The sequence below is a fragment of the Dipodomys merriami genome, unplaced genomic scaffold, assembly GCF_024711535.1.
Source record: "Dipodomys merriami isolate MVZ:Mamm:240054 unplaced genomic scaffold, mDipMer1.0.p SCAF_45, whole genome shotgun sequence".
NCBI lineage: Eukaryota > Metazoa > Chordata > Mammalia > Rodentia > Heteromyidae > Dipodomys > Dipodomys merriami.
The window spans coordinates 10,527,344-10,544,594 of record NW_027206013.1 but is presented as its reverse complement, the minus strand read 5'-3'; the positions used below and the strand labels follow the sequence as shown (position 1 = coordinate 10,544,594).

The 17,251-nt window shown below is 51.0% G+C and overlaps 1 protein-coding gene and 1 non-coding gene across 2 annotated transcripts in view; both read left to right on the top strand.

Moving 5' to 3' along the window:
• The first annotated feature begins 815 nt into the window (after positions 1-815).
• Positions 816-17,251, top strand: part of Svop (SV2 related protein) — a 41,061-nt gene continuing 24,625 nt past the window's right edge. The window contains exons 1-5 of the mRNA XM_069994662.1: positions 816-941; positions 10,754-10,914; positions 11,810-11,895; positions 13,118-13,216; positions 14,324-14,395. Coding sequence (XP_069850763.1) covers positions 907-941; positions 10,754-10,914; positions 11,810-11,895; positions 13,118-13,216; positions 14,324-14,395 — 453 coding nt within the window. The 5' untranslated portion in view covers positions 816-906. The remainder of the gene's footprint in view (positions 942-10,753; positions 10,915-11,809; positions 11,896-13,117; positions 13,217-14,323; positions 14,396-17,251) is intronic.
• Trnaa-agc (transfer RNA alanine (anticodon AGC)) lies at positions 3,207-3,280 on the top strand. The gene has a single exon. It is a non-coding gene; the product is annotated as a tRNA-Ala (tRNA).

The window sequence follows — 17,251 nt, the reverse complement described above, 5'->3', positions numbered from 1 at the left end:
AGGCTGGTGCACCCCCAAAGGTACTCCCAGGGGAGTCCCGGCCACCACAGGGGGAAGCTGCAGTCTCTAAACAGAAGGGTCATCCCCGCCCCCCCACCCCTCCCCAGGCAGTTTGCTGGGCCCTCCTCCTTTTCCCCCTCCTCCCCCCTTCCTCCTCTTCCTCCCCCTCCTCCCACCCTCCTCCCCCCTCTCCTCCTCCTCCTCCTCCAACCCCTCCTCCCCCTCCCCTTCCCCCTCCCTCTCCCCTTCCCCCTCTCCCCTCTCCCCCCTCCCCCCTCCCCTCCTCCCCCCTCCTCCTCCTCTCCCTCCCCCTCCTCTCCCTCCCCCTCCCCTCCCTCCCCCTCCTCCCCCTTCCCCCTTCTCCCCCTTCCCCCTCTTCTCCCTCCCCCTCCTCCCCCCTCCCCCTCCTTTCCCTTCCCCTCCTCTCCCTCCCCCTCCCCTCCTCCCCCCTCCCCTCTTCCCCCCTCCTCCTCCTCTCCCTCCCCCTCCTCTCCCTCCCCCTCCCCTCCCTCCCCCTCCTCCCCCTTCCCCCTTCTCCCCCTTCCCCTTCCTCTCCCTCCCCCTCCTCCCCCCTCCCCCTCCTTTCCCTTCCCCTCCTCTCCCTCCCCCTCCCCTCCTCCCCCCTCCCCTCCTCCCCCCTCCTCCTCCTCCCCCTTCCCCCTCCTCTCCCTCCCCCTCCTCTCCCTCCCCCTCCTCTCCCTCCCCCTCCTCCCCCTTCCCCCTCCTCTCCCTCCTCCTCCCCGCCCACTCTCCCCGAGGTCCCCGCGGCGGCAGCTTTGTCTTCTGCGCGGCCACCGGGAGAGCCGAGCAGCCGCGGGGAGCTGTCCAGCGCCCCGGTGCTGAAGCTCGTCCCTCCGGAGCTACGATGTGAGCCATGAGCAGAGGCGCAGCCCGGGCAGCGCGGCCATGGAGGAAGACCTGTTCCAGCTCCGGCAGCTGCCGTGAGTACCCGGGGTGGAGGGCGGCGGGGGCGCTGGGCACGCAGCCTTTCTCCCCCGAAGCCCGCGGCCGGCCAAGGAGCGGGTGCAGCTCCGTCCCCCCGCCAGGCTCCTCGCCCCGTCCGCCGAGGGAGGAGACCAGGCCTGGAGCAGACAAGCCATTTTCCCAACCCCGGGGGGCCACAGCCGCTTCCACTGGGTTGACTCCCAGGGATTGTTTTACACCCGATCCTGATAAAGGGGAGTCGTGCCTGGGGGGAGGGGAGTCGTGTGCACCCCCCTTCCCCCCTTAAAAAAAAGGCTTCCCATTCTTAAAGAGATTGGAAGATCGGCGCTTTAAGAGAGCCTCGGCTGCCGACTGGAAATGTGGACAGAATTGATCAGGAACGCATGCCATCTGTCCTTCCCTTGGAGCCCTGCTCCCAGACTGTGACATTCCTGCTTCCTCCCCCCCCCCCATACGCCCCCTTTTTCTGCAAGGTCTTTTGGAAAGGAATGAAAGAGGTTGCAAAGAGGTTTCTTTTTTAAAAAAAAAATGCTGAGGTTCTTTCCTTCTGAGAAGACAGGCTGGGGCACAGTGCTGCTGTTTACGGAGCATGTGCGCGAGAGAGGCTGAGCTTGGGGGTGCTGGGGGGTGCGAGGAACCTCGCCCCTTCTTCTGAATGAAAGGGGAGGATCACCCTGGGATGGAGCTGTTCGGGAAGCTACTCCAGGCAACTGGAAGAAAGGACCGGGGCCTTGGAAGGAGGGGAAAGGGGAAGTCTTACAGATCTTTCTCATTACAAGCAGATGGCGACTCTTTTAAGCTAATTCCAAAAGTAAGGCAGGGAGCATGCAAAAAAGAATGTTTGGTTTTTTTTTTTTTGGGGGGGGGACTGTTCTGTTTTAACTTTTAGAATCACTAGCCATTTGGATGGCAAAGTAGACTCCATATGTGTCTGATGGATGCTGTTGAACTGGAAGGCTATTTTATTGGTAGCAAGTGTGGATTTTCTTGGCTTAAAAAAAAAAAAAAAAAAAAAAAAGGTGTGTTTTTCCCTCCTGGCTACTGAGGATTTCTCCCAAGTGACTTCTGAGGTACCTTGGTTGTTTTCTGAAGGCTCTGTTACTGAGGGAGATTACAGAGACCATAACTTCACCATCGGTGTGACATTTGTGTTCATCTGAAAAATTTTTAATTAATTTAAATTTCACTTTGAAGCTTGTAGTAATTGATCCACAAATGAATACACTGCTGTATTTTACACACGGGAATGGGTTCCTGGTTATACAGTCCTGAGATTGGCTCAGGAGTATATAAAAAGGCAAATGTCTGAATGCAAATCTCCCAAGCAGAGCACAACCACTTTCTTTTAAATTAACTATGCTAGATTTCATTTCCTAAATAGCAGAGTTTCTAAGAAAATGCAATCTCTTTTTTTTTTCTTTTTCTGGTATGGAGACTTAAACTCAGGGCCCCATACTCTCACTTAGCTTTTCCATGCAAGGCTGGCTCTCTCCCACTTGAGCCAAAGCTCCATGTCTAGCCTTTTGCTGGTTAATTAGAAATAAGTGTCTCTTAGATTTGTCTGCCTGGGCTGGCTTCAAACTGTGATCCTCAGAGCTCAGCCTATTGAATAGCTCAGATTACAGGCATGAGTCACCAGCCCATGTGTTTGATTATTCTTTTTGATGTCATATATATATATATATATATAATTTATTAGAAAGATCAAATTGTTTACTGCTCTGAATACTGGCTCTGAGTCAGACTTGGGTGCCAATCTTGACTGTTACTTTCAGCTGTGTGATGTAAGCAAGCATGTCAACCTTTCTGAGACTCAGTTTCCCTAGTTAGAATATTGATATCATAGCTGGGCATTTGTGGCTCACACCTGTAATCCTAGCTACTTAGGAGACTGAGATCTGAGGATCACAGTTCAAAGCCAGCCCTGACAGGAAAGTCAATGAGACTCTCATCTCCTATAAAACACCAGAAAACCAGAAGTGGCACTGTGGCTCAAGTGGTAGAGTGCTAACCTTGAGCTGAAGAACTGAGGGACAGGGCTCAGGCCCAGAGTTCAAGCCCTACAACTGACCAAAAAAAAAAAAAGAAATTGGTATTGTGAGGTTGGCAGTGGATCTCAGAGGGGAGTATGTGCTTGGCTTACTCAAGGCCCAGGGTCTGATCCCTAGCACCAAAAATAAACAAAATTGCAACATAATAGTACATACTTCTGGTGGTTATTTTGAAGACCAAATGAGATAAATCAGCAATACATTGAAGGTTGTGGGTGTAGCTCGGTGGTAAGAGCATTTGCCTAGCATGCACAAGGCCCTGGGTTTGATCCCCAGCACTGCAAAAAGAGACAAATGTGCTAGGTACTTGATTAAGCATAAAACATCTACCACAATTAGCTATGTATTGTTGCATCACTATTATTGTGGTTTTGACGTCTGAAACATCATTTGTAAAAACAAAAGATGTCGGTTCCTTAGTGCCCGACTCACAAATGGCCATTTGAAAGCCTCCAACTACATTTGAATGGAGTCAAAAGAATCCCTGAAACATATTGCCTTCAATTTATAAAAAGGAGGCATAAGTAAAAAGCCTTGTGAGTCTGAGTGGGTTACAAATCACGACTTAGATATTTTTTTAAACCATACCTTGCATATATTATGCACAGATTGCAAGCGACAGACTTCCTGAGAACAATATGATTTAAAAAAATAATTCAGATTGCCTCAGAGAGGGATGGAACAGACTCAGTCCCGTGGGAGGCCAAGTGTGAATGGATCACACTAATCACCCGGCAGTTGACAGGGTGGGGAAGGGGTGAGGTCCCTGGGGAGATACTGCCTTCTTGAATTTGGGGCCTTCGTACAGCTCTGGGGTGTGGTTCTTTTGAGCCCCCAGCCACCCCCTGATATCTCTGTGTTGTCCTCAAAGACAGCAGCATGCACAGGAGATCTGGACCGCTAAGCTTTGGCATCATGTCTACCTTTCTGGTGCCTTTACACATGCTAGGCTAGCACTCTTTCTCTAGGCTGGATCCTCAGGCCCCAGATGACTTCTTGTTATTCTAACCATGAATGACTAGAATTGTTTGTGTTCTCATTGACAGACCTACCCATTGGTCTACCCATCCATCCATCCACCTATCTACACACCCATCCATTCACCCATCTATCCATCTACATATCCATCCATCCATCCACTTACCTACTTTTCATTTACCCACTCACCCATCCACTACCCATCCCCCACTATCCATCCATCCATCCATTCATATATCCACCCATCCATCCATCCATCCATCCATCCATCTGTCCACCCATCCACCTATACATCTATCAATCCATCTATCCATCTATCCACCCACTTGGATATTATCCATAGCATAAAGGATTCTACAACTAAGACAGAATGGTCTCTTTTATTGCCAGACCTGGGGCTTGAATTCAGGGCCTGGGCACTGTCCCTGAGCCTTTCTGTGCTCAAAGCTAGCACTCTACCACTTGAGCCACAGTGCCACTAGCTTTTTTTTAATGTGGTACTGAGGAGTCAAACCCAGGACTTCATGGTTGCTAGGCAAGCACTCTACCAAACCACATTCCCAGCCCCAACAGAATGGTCTTTGTTTTGAGCTTTCACAATCTAGAGCTGCACTGTACACTATGGTAAATACTATATGTGGCTATTTAAAATTAAATTTATAGCCAAGAGCCAGTAGCTCACATCTGTAATCCTAGCTACTCAAGAGGCTGAGATCTGGAGAAGGACAGTTTGAAGTTAGCCCCAGCAAAAAGCCAGAAGTAGACCTGTGGCTCAAGTGGTAGAGTGCCAGCCTTGAGCAGTAAAGCCTAGCAAGAGCAGAAAAGCCCCAGTACACACACACACACACACACACACACACACACACACACACACACACACACACACACAGAGATTGTCTGTTTATAGATCAACCACACCTCCAACAGTATCTCCTCCATGGGTGACAAGGACCATCTTTCCTTTGTCTGTCCCCATGCTCAACACCCAGCCAGCCATCGGTCAGCTCTTATTGAAATAACCAAGTGATGGTGCCTGTCTCCTCCGGACTCTCTTTCTGGTGACTTCCTCACCTCCGGGGAAACCTGAGAGGCAGGAATTACCATCTCCGTTTAATACTGGGGAAACAGAGATTGAGAAAGGTGAAATAACTTTCCCAGGGTCACACAACTACTGAAGAGTGTGGCTCAGTGGTTCACACCAAAGTCAGATGCTCACCATAAGTGGACTCCTCTCCCTCCCACCCCCCAACCATGGTGGACCATCTGTCCTCACACAGGACTCTTAAGTTCAATCCTGTGGAAATTAGCTCCATTTAAGCTTCCTGTTCCCTGTGATAGATTTGTGAACTCAAGGAACAGAATTCCAGAAGCTCAGGTGAAAAGACAGAAAACTGGGAAGCCCTGAGATCCAAACCTAGTAGCACCAGAATTAAGCCAATAAATAAGTGAATCCACATTTTGTTCTTTTAAACTTCCTTATCTACATATCTTAATCAAGGACTGGGTATGGTGGCACCTATCTGCAATTAGGTAGTAGAAATTGGGGAGATTGTGGTTTGAGGCCAGCCTGGGCAAGTTAGCGAGACTGCCCACCCCTTCCCCCATCTCAACAAAGGTGTACTCATCTAAGCTACAGAGTTTATAGTTTGGAGGATAGAAGTCCAGCCTCAAGCAAAGCTGAGGCTGAGATTGAGAGGACTGTGGCTCCAGGTCTGGGCCAGCCCAAGCATCCATACAAGACCTCCTTCTCAACCAGTAGCTGAGTGCTATGATGCATGCCTCTCATCCTAGCTATGGGGAAAAGGGGATTGGGAGTACTCAGGTTCAAGCCAGCCCAGGCAGAAAAGACTGAGACTCCATTTCTATGGAAGAAGCTGAGCATAACAGCACACACCTGTCATCTCAGTGATGGTAGGAAGTGAAAAATAGGAAGATTGAAGTCCAGGCCCAATTCTAGTCAAGAAGCAAGACCTTCATTAAAAAAATAATGAGAGGGGGGCTGGGAAGGTGGCTCAGTGGTAGAGCGCTTGCCTTGCATGCCTGAGGCCCTGGGTTCGATTCCTCAGCACCACATAAGCAAAAAGAAAAAAGCCGGAAGTGGTGCTGTGGCTCAAGTGGTATAGTACGAGTCTTGAGCTGAAGAGCTGAGGGACAGCGCCCAGGCCCAGAGTTCAGGCCCCATGACTGGACCCCCCAAAAAATAATAATAATGAGAGGCTAGAGTGCTTGCCTAGCATGCATACAGCCCTGGGTTCAATTCCTCAGTACCACATAAACATAAAAAGCCGGAAGTGGCGCTGTGGCTCAAGTGGTAGAGTGCTAACCTTGAGTGAAAGAAGTTCAGGGACAGTGCTCAGGCCCTGAGTTAAAGCCCCAAGCCTGGTAATAATAATAATAATAATAATAATAATAATAATAATAGGTCTGGGAAGGTGGCTCAGTGGTAGAGCGCTTGCCTTGCATGCATGAGTCCATGGGTTCGATTCCTCAGCACCATATAAGCAAAAAAGGAAAAACCGGAAGTGGCGCTGTGGCTCAAGTGGTAGAGCGCTAGCCTTGAACTGAAGAGCTGAGGGACAGCGTCCAGGCCCAGAGTACAGGCCCCATGACTGGACCAAAAAATAATAATAATAATGAGAGTAGCCAGCCACTGGTGGCTCATGCCTATAATTCTAGCTATTCAGGAGGCTGAGATCTGAGAATTGTGGTTCAAAGCCAGCTTGGACAGGAAAGCCCATGAGACTCTAATCTCTAGTTAACCACCAGAAAACTGGAAATGGCACTGTGGCTCAAGTGGTAGAGCCCTCACTTTAAGCTGAAGAGCTCAGGGACAGCACCCAGGCCCAGAGTTCAAGCCCCATTACAGACAAAAAATGAGAGCAAAAAAGGGCTGGAGGTATGGCTCAAGTAGTAGAGTGCCTACATATTAACTATGATGCCCTGAGTTCAAACCCTAGTACCAACCACAACAAAAAAATAAAAACATAACAGACTACCCTAATTAAGTCAAAGGTGCTAAGGTAAGGGGCTGATGGTACATGTAAGATCTTTATGTTGACATCTATTTCCTTAAGTTATTCTCTACCTTAAATAGCAAAATTATGTAAAAGAAATGTTCCTAACTATTTTGGTAAGGTATAAGCTATATATAAAAAATACATACAACAGATGCCAAGAAATAAGTGAGGAGAGCCAGCCTGCTTGGGCCCTTATATATTAACATATGGCAGTGCTATTTGCTTTTTATTTCATATTAAGCTCCCCTCCACACACACCCCCTTAGCAAATCTTGGCTCATGTCATTGATATTTTTAGGAATCCAATTGATTCAAACATAGTCTGGGGACTGGGAATGTGACTCAGTGGTAGAGTGCTTGCCTAGCATGCATGAAGACCTGGGTTTGATTCCTCAGTAACACATAAAACAGGGAACAAAAATCCTGAAGTGGCGCTGTGGCTCAAGTGGTTAAAGCACTAGCTCTGAACAAAAGAAGATCAGAGACAGTGCCCAGGCCCTGAGTTCAGGCCCCACAACCGACAATAATAAAATGATGATGATGATGATGATGATGATGATGATGATGATGGCAGAAGATGGTGGGAGTGGAATGGTGGCTTGAATGGTAGAGCCCCTACCTAGCAAATGAGAGGCCTGGAGTTCGAGTTCTAGTACTGCCCCCCAACAAAACCCCAGGCCCTGCGGGTGCTAAGCTATCTCCTCAAAGTCACATTTAACAAAGGACCAAGATCAAGACAGAGGGTGTCGGAGGGCAGCTCCACACCTTCAGGACACCACCGCCCGCGTTGCACGAACCACAGGCAACCGACTTCCAGAGCCCAGAGGCCAAGAACCCCGAAACAGACACCGCTGTCGTTCATGCGGATAGCGAAGCCCTCGCCACCAACGCCAAACTCCACTGTTAGACCCAAGACGCAGAGGCAGTTTCTCCTCCATCAGAACTCCGCCTCCACTTAGCCACGCCCACCGCCTAGCCACGCCTGCTATTTAGCCACGCCCACCTCCCAGCCACACCTACCCAGCACATGGCCACGCCCATCTCCTAGCGACACCCAGCTCAAATAACAACCAGGAGGGGTGGGGGGCTGGGAGTTGGGACTATGACTTTGCCACAACCTAGTAGAGCCTTTGTGGGATCTTAGGCAAGCTTGTGTGGTCATGGGCAAGTTTCCAGCCTGTGTCTTCATGTGAGAAATGAGCATAGCAAAAAAAAAAAAAAAAAAAAAAATGTAAGGGTTAAACCCAGCACGTGGCTCACAGGATCCTAGCTTCTTGGGAGGCTGAGATCTGAAGGATCATGGTTCAAGGCCAGCTAAGGCAAAAAAAAAAAAAAATTCAAGACACTCTCAACAGAAAAAAAGCCTGATGTGGTGTGCATCACACCTGCCATCCTACATTGGTGACCATAGCAAATAAGAGGATCAGAGTCTGCACCCTCCTGGGCCAAAACAAAACAAAAACAAAAAACAAACCCAAGATCCTATTCTCCAAATAACCAGAACTGGAAGAATGACTGAAACAGTAGCGCACCTGCCTAGCAAGAGTGAAGCCCTGAGTTCAAAACCCCAGCACTCCTGATAAATAAATCAACGAATAAAAGCCCAAATGCAGTGACCCCTGTGCAACAAACTGAAGTCTGAGTGTATCAGTCTACAATCCGTACCAGGCAGCACTTGGACTGGAACCTGGCCTCCCTGTGCCGGTCTCTAGTCAATTACCAGCAAAGCAATAAACTTGGGAAAGACCACACATTACCTGCCAAAAAAGAGAGAGAGAGAGAGAGAGAGAGAGAGAGGTTTCAGTGTTGACAGAGGAAGTTCACCAGGCCCCAGTCAAGGCTCTCCACCATGCTCTCCTCAGAGTCCGGGCCGATCCACCCAGCTTCCCTTCATCGATAAAGTATGTCAGCAGCCTTCTCTCTCCTAGTAATCCTCTGTGTTCCCAACCTGGAAATTTATGTTTCTGATTTAGGGGTCAGGGAACCCAGTTCTTCCCTGTCATATTACTGGGACCAATTTCACATGGTCCCTAACTGAGCCAATTCTAGACTTAAAACCTCAGCCACCATCCAGGGCTTTTCAGAGGCCCAGGGTCCCTGCAGCTTGTCTTCCGGTGTTAGCACGTGTGTCTTGTTCTCTTTTATTCAACTTATTTTCTGGGGCAGGAAGTACAATGATTTCAACTCGCAAATCCATATCTCATTAAAACAATTTTTTTGCTCCAATAGAAAAATTCTAGAGGGCTGGAAAGGTGGCTCAGTGGTAGAGCGCTTGCCTTGCATGCTCGAGGCCCTAGGTTCGATTCCTCAGCACAACATAAGCAAAAAGAAAAAAGCCGGAAGTGGCGCTGTGGCTCAAGTGGTAGAGCGCTAGCCTTGAGCTGAAGAGCTGAGGGACAGCGCCCAGGCCCAGAGTTCAGGCCCCACGACCGAAACCCCCCACAAAAAAAATTCTAGAATTCAGATGGATTCTTGGAGGACAGGGAACAGAACACAATCTTGGATTAGAGGTTTTCCACTGGGCAGGGTGGCACAGGCCTGTAATCCTAGTATTTGTGAGGTGGAGATCAGGAAGATTGCCATTCGAGACCAGCCTGGGCATAAAAGTTCTTGAGACTGGGAGCCGGTGGCTCACACCTGTAACCCTCGCTACTCAGGAGGCTGAGATCTGAGGATCACAGTTCAAAGCCAGCCTGGGCAGGAAAGTCCATGAGACTCTTACCTCCAATAAACCACCAGAAAACTGGAAATGGCACTAAGGCTCAAGTGGTAGAGCGCTAACCTTGAGCTGAAGAGCTGAAGGACAGCGCCCAGGCCCAGAGTTCAAGCCCCACAACTGGCCAAAGGTGCCCAGTTGTTCCTTCCTGGGCGTGCAGACGGAGGAGTGGAGGCCGGGGCCGGGGCGGGTTTCCCGCAGCCAGGGGCCTCATGCTGAGTGGTTGTGGTTCCATGCAATGATTGTGGGGCCAGTCCACTCCAGTGGTGACCGCAGTATCCGTCTACCCTGGCAGCCGCCTCGGTCTGCAGCGGCCTGCTCGGGGGTGGTCACAGGGAGTGGCCCCTGGGTGTCATCTCAGACCATGTCCCCACGGTGATGCCAGGCCCGGCGCCAATGCTGAGCTGCGCTCGGGCCCAAAACAAACACCCCTTCACGTGCACGGCCATGCACGGGAGCTGAGCAACATGCCCTGCTGCACGTGGCAGCCCTTGATGCTCAGCCCTGGACACTGTCCTGCACATACCCCTCACCCACATGCCGTGGAAGCGCCAGTCTCCCCCAGCCCCAACTCCACCAAATGGCCGCTCACCTGAGCTGGGGGCCTGGGCCATGCTGGCCATGCTGACCATGCTGACCATTACTGCCATGCTGACCACGATGGCCATGCTGTCTATGCTGGTCATGCTGACCATGCTGACCACGCTGACCATGCTGATCATGCTGGCTAAGTTGACCATGCTGGCCATGCTGACCATGCTGGCTAAGTTGACCATACTGGCCATTTTCACCATGCTGACCATGATTACCATGCTGACCATGCTGGTCATGCTGACCATGCTGGCTAAACTGACCATGCTGACCGTGCTCACCATGCTGACCATGCTGACTGTGCTAGCCATGCTGACCATGACTGCCATACTGACCATGCTCACATTGGGGGTCATGCTGGCCATGCTGGCCATGCTGACCAGGCTGGCCATGCTGTCTGTGCTGTCCGTGCTGTCCGTGCTGGCCATGCTGATGGGCCGCACTGTCCCCCGCAGGGTGGTGAAGTTCCGGCGCACTGGGGAGAGCGCGAGGTCGGAGGAGGACGCGGCCTCGGGGGAGCATGAGGTCCAGATCGAGGGCGTCCGCGCCGGCCTCGAGGCAGTGGAACTGGACGACGGGGCCGCCGTGCCCAAGGAGTTCGCCAACCCCACGGATGGTGAGGGGCCCACATGCCCAGGCCGCCTCCCCGGGGGCCTCCGTCAGCTGGCATGAAGGGGTGCGGGGAGGGCACAGAGGGCCCCCCGGGGTGACACTGGAAATGGGGGTGCCACTGTGTCACAATCCCTGCCAGGCAGCATCACCACACACTTGGCTGAGGACAAAGCCATAATAGTGGTGATGATGGTGCTGGTGCTGGTGATGGTGGTGGTGATGATGGTGATGGTGGTGATGGTGATGATGATGGTGATGATGGTGGTGGTGATGACTGTAGTGATCTCCAGACTTCACAAGTTTGTCTGTGCCTCGGCTCCTGCACACCGTCCAGCACACCGCACTCTCTGGCCGCCGCGTTTTATTCAGCATGCCCCCGGCACATGTGTCACGCTGTTTACCTCAGCCCGAGAGGAAGATGTTTCTTGAAAAACACTCAGAAGTTATAGAAACATCCAGAAGTGGGAAGACAAGCATTATTCTCAAAGACAAGCCACCTCGCCCATGGCCTGTGGACGTCCACTTGGCCTTTGTCCCCACGCATCAGTCATGTGCTGGGGCACGCATTTGTGCACGTTGAGATGTGCTCTTGCATACCTTTTTATTTGGGTTGGCCTCGAATTGTGATCCTCCCAACCTTTGTCTCCCAAGTGGCTAGGATTACAGGTGTGAGCCAGCATGCCCACTGGCACATTCTTTTTAACAGTTGGTTCTTATTTCATCGTGTGTGTGTGTGTGTGTGTGTGTGTGTGTGTGTGTGTGTGTGTGTGTATCACAACTCATTTAAGCGCTTGATAGACTTTCTGAAAGGCACTTCCAGGATGAGGTCGGAACTAGACACAGCCCAGACCGTTAGGGAAGCACACAGGTCCCGCTTCCCTGCCCCCTCTCCTTCTCAGATACCTTCATGGTGGAAGACGCGGTGGAAGCGATTGGGTTTGGAAAATTCCAGTGGAAGCTGTCTGTTCTCACCGGCTTGGCTTGGGCAAGTATTTGGGGGAGTGTGTCTCCAGGGGTCCCCTCATGCTGCTCAAATGGGTTTCCATGTAAGGTTCAGGAATCTGCCCCCCGCCCCACACACACCACTACCACAAAAGACAATTTATCTTTGGCTTTAAGGAGATCTCCAGCCCTAACTCAGATCTCCACATGGGGGCGGCCTGATCTCCATTTACTAGTATAGGAGGCATGCGAACTATTTTTCCAAATGGATCATCATTTCTCCCTATCTATCATTTCTTGCTCCAGTCTGTTGTTTTTGTTTTGTGCCAGTCCTGGGGTTTGAACTCAGGACCTGGGCACTGTCCCTGAGCTTCTCTGTGCTCAAGGCTTGCGCTCTATCACTTGAGCCACAGATCCATTTCCGTTCTTTATTTTTTCTTCTTCCTGGTGATGAACTGGAGATCAGAGTCTCATGGGACTTTCTTGCCCTGGCTGGCTTTGAACCTCCATTCTCAGATCGCAGCCTCCTGAGTAGCTAGGATTACAGGTGTGAGCCACCGGTGCCCAACTTCTCTAGTCTGCTTTTAAACTCTAGTTTATAATATTCTGTCTAGTCCTGAAAAGATACTTAGTTACTAGGGCTTTCTAGTGTGTTTTAATATGCTTTACTTATTTCTTGTTATTAGTTATTACTATACAGGGGGTTGTCATTTCATAAATCAGATAATGAATACATTTATTTTTTTTGGATGACCTCACCCCTTCCTTCACTTTTCCCCAGTTTAAAAAAAAAATTCACGCTTGTTAAATATCCAGAGACTTCTACACAGGCAACCTACCATCCCAAAACAAACTAGTGTTTATTTACATCAGAGAATAGGGAAGAAACTTTTTTTTTTTTTTTTTTTTTTTGCCAGGCTTAAACTCAGGGCCTAGGCACTGTCCCTGAGCTGGTTTTGCTCTAGGCTAGCACTCTGCCACTTGAGCCACAGCGCCACTTCCAGCTTTTTCTGTGTATGTGGGTACTGAGGAATTGAACCCAGGGCTTCATGCAGGCTAGGCAAGCACTCTACCACGGAGCCACCTTCCTAGCCTTGTTATTGTTAAGTATGGGAAAAATAGAGTAAACATTCCCGGTCTCTGTGGGTCCCTGCCTGGCAATTCAGGTCTTTGACCACTGGAGGGAGCCCCGCTCAGCTGTCCCCAGCACAGGGTGGTACTGGGATTTGAACTCAGGGCCTCACCCACCTCCTTCCCCCCTGCAGATGGCGGATGCCATGGAGATGATGATCCTCAGCGTCCTGGCACCACAGCTGCACTGCGAGTGGCAGCTGCCCAGCTGGCAGGTGGCGCTGCTGACCTCGGTAAGGCGGCCCGGTGTGGCGGTGTCCACTTCTGGTCCTCTGGGTAGCCTTGAAGGATGTCCCTGGTTCCCTGGGCGGGACTTCCTGTAGTCGCTCCCTCCCCTAACTCCCATCTCCTGGCTGGTTCACGGCAGACACTGCCCCAATTCAGAGTCCAGTATGGGGCCCCCAGACATCCACCATGGACCCCTCCTACAGGGACCCCGCCCCCTCAGCTCGCTCCTCTCACCCAGGGGTGAGTTGAAGATCAAAGCCAAAGCCGGTACAGAGCTGGCACGTTGCAGGTGCTGAGAAATAGTACTCGGTGCTGCGGTCTGGACCGAGGGCCTAGCGGAGGACAGGGCTGAGCCCTCTGCTTTTGCTAGGGGATGGACTTTCTAAATGGGACGGGAGCCACCAGGCCAGCGTGAAGATCGCTCCAAAGCAAATACTTAGTGAGTTCCTGCAAGGCCAAGGGCTTAAGCCACGTTGTAGAAACAGTATGCATTGCCTAGTCTACAGTGGGCCTGCGGGGGTGGGTCTCCCGCTAACTGAGAAAAATGAGGCACAGAGAGATTGAGCCACTCCCTCATGGTCACACAGCCTGGCTGGTGGCAGAGATAGCAATTGTTAACAAGGGGAGAATGAAGGTATTATTATTATTGTTGTTGTTGCTATTGATAACTGTTGGAATAGCTTGAGTGCCTTCTACAACAAAACACAGCCTAAGGTCAGCAAGAAGGCCACTTGGGCTCAGTGACACAGCCACTGGAACTGTGACCTTGAGCCCAGGCTCCGAGGCTTACACCTGTAATCCAGAGGATTAAGGTTAGAAATCCAGACAGGAAAAAGTCCAAGAGATGCCGTCTCCAAGGAGCCAGCAACTACCTCCAGAGCTAGAAGCCGTGGGCCAGCAAGCCAAGCTAGTTGGGAAGCCATGAATTCAAGCCCTGGTACCACCCAAACCCAAACCCCAAATCATAAAACCAGAGTCCACGCCTGGGCCCCCCCTCCCCCGGCGGCAAATATAGGTGCCTCCTCATTCCTGGGTGTGAGGTCACGGGGCAGGATGTGTGATGTCACCGGTGGGCAGCATGACGTCACATCTCTCTCTCTTTGCACCCCCAGGTGGTCTTCGTAGGCATGATGTCCAGCTCCACGCTCTGGGGTAACATCTCAGACCAGTACGGCAGGAAAACAGTAAGGCAACCTCCTCCCAAGGCGCATGCGCTCCGTGTGTCCCCCCCCCCCACCGCCGGGACCCAAGGATGGGCATCTCAGGGTCAAGATGATGCTCCTGGGCCAGCTGGGGTCCCCTGGACATCCTCAGGCCTTCCTGGGGCACCTGAAGGGTGGCAGCGCAGCCAGATGGAAAGGCAGGGTCCCCGTGCGCCGCTGGCAGCTGTAGACGGCTTGTATCTGCTATCTGCTGGCTTACCCCACCCCCACCTCGCCTAGCCGCCTTCCCACTCCATCGTGGGATCACTGCCAAGTCACCACCACTGTGGTGGTGAACACCTGTAAGACCAGCACTCAGAAGACACAGGCAGGAGGGTTGAGAGTTTGAGGCCAGCCTATACCGAGAGACCCTGAATCAAAATGTAGGAAAAGAGCCTGGTGCACATGTCCCAGGGCTAGAATCTTAGCTATTTAAGAGGCTGAGATCTGAAGATGGAGATTCAAAAACCTTCCCAGGAAGTCACGTCTGAGACACTCTATCTCCAACTAATCAGCAAAAAGCTGGAAGTGGAAATGTAGCTCAAGTGGTAGAGCACCAGCCTTGAGTGGAAAAGCCAAGAGAGTGTGAGACCTTAGTTCAAGCACAGTACTGGCTCAAAAAAAAAAAAAAATCAAGAAAAGAAATAAAAGAGCCTGGTGCTGGTGGCTCACATCGGTAATCCTAGCTACTCCGGAGGCTGAGATAGGAGGATTGTGGTTCAAAGCCAGCCTGGGCAAGAAAGTCTGTGAAGCTCTTTATTTCCATTTAACCACCAGAAAACTGGAAGTTGAGCTGTGGCTCAAAGTGGTAGAATGCTAGCCTTGAGCAAAAGAGCTCAGGGACAGCATCCAGGTCCTGGGTTCAAGTCCCACAATGAACAAAAAACATAAAGAAATAAAAAGAGGGAGAGAGGGAGGAAAGGATTCTTGACCGTGAAGCAGTGAGAACACATCAGTTCTTTTTGGGCCTCAGTTTCCTTATTGATACCAGAGGAGGTTAGAATAGCTACCATTAACTACATTTCCCAGACTGAAGGACACCGGAGGCTTCTGTGCCTCTTCTAATCACTCAGTAATTTGGTCAGTTTTTACCCTCACGGACACAGACAACTTTAGGAAGTGGGGAGAGGACTTGTTTTAGCTTCTGGTTTCACAGGGTTCAGGTCCCAGTCCTGGCTCTGTCGTTAGAATGGAGTAGGGAATAGGAAGAGGAGAAGGGGGGGAGGAGGAAGGGGGAGGAGAGGGAGGAGAAGGAGAAGAAAGAAGGGAAGAAGGAACAAAAAGAAGGAGGGAGGAGGGAGCAGGGGAGAGGAGGAGGAGGGGACAGGAAGAGGGAGGAGGGACCGGGGAGAGGGGGAGGACCGTGGAGGAGACTAATCCCCCTGCTGTTAGGAAGCTAACTGAAGGAACAGGGGTGAGGGATGAGTTTGAAAGCCTTGACACACATACCCGCTCCCAGTGACTCCCTCCAGCTAGATCTCACTCACTAAAGTTTCCAGAACCTCCCAGAATAGTGCCACCAGCTATGGAACAACATAGGAGTCTTTTAAAAGGGATACAACATTTCCAAACTGTCAGAAAAAGTAGAAACATGGATTTGAAGAGCCAGAAAAAACCTCTTGGAATGGTGCTGTGATGGATTAGTGATGTCTGCCCTGGACACGGGGTCTACAATGTGGAATGATTGCTACACACTGAAGAAAGAGGCCAAACCTGTCTTGTTCTCTAAAATGGTCCCTGGTCTGATGCAGTACCTGGTTCATCACAGATCCGAAATAAAGACTTCCAGGCTGCTATTTCCTGTCCCTTTCACACCAGCAGCTGACTCTACTGATGAATGTTCCCAGTTTACTTATAGCAAAGGGCCCTGACTGTCCTAGGAAGAGTGAGTATTCTGCCATCCAGGATGGTCGCTCCTCTCTCTGTGCCCAGGAGAAAGTAAAGAAGAGCAATGGAAGCTTGCATTTTAAAAAGGTGTGTGTGTGTGTGTGTGTGTGTGTGTGTGTGTGTGTGTGTGTGTGTGTGTGTGTGTGTGTGTTGCCAGTCCCGGGGCTTGAACTCAGGGCCTGGGTGCTGTCTCTGAGCTTCTTTTTGCTCAAGGCTCTACCACTTTGAGCCACAGCTCCACTTTTGGTTTTCTGGTGGTTCATTGGAGATAAGAGTCTCACAGAGGGCTGGGAAGGTGGCTCAGTGGTAGAGCGCTTGCCTTGCATGCATGAGGCCCTGGGTTCGATTCCCCAGCACCACATAAGCAAAAAGAAAAAAGCCGGAAGTGGTGCTGTGGCTCAAGTGGTAGAGCGCTAGCCTTGAGCTGAAGAGCTGAGAGACAGCGCCCAGGCCCAGAGTTCAGGCCCCACGACTGGACCAAAAAAAAAAAAGAGTCTCACAGACTTTCCTGCCTGGGCTGGCTTCGATCCATGATCCTCAGATCTCAGCCTCCTGAGTAGCTAGAGTGACAGGTGTGAGCTTCCAGCGCCCAGCTGTAGTGGGGTTTTTGGTAAAGACATAACTCCTGTGGAATATGGCTGCATTTTCCATCTTCTAGAAGAATGAGGAGGGGGATGTTTGGCCGTGTTTAGACACATTTCGGGCTGTGACAACTAGGAAAAAGGGCCCCTCTTTGGTAGAAACTGAGGATGCAGGATACACCTCCCAGACGGAGAAGGAAGGACCCAGACCAAGCCATCACTGGCAAGATTGACAAAAGGGTGAAAAGTACTCTGCGAAGCCAAACTGCAGTATTTCAGAGCGCTCATCTCACACCTCCTTCTCCATCTCCGGGGACTGCCCAGCCCGCCTTGGGTTCCTTCCTACAAGTCACTCGTGTCGGCCAGGGGG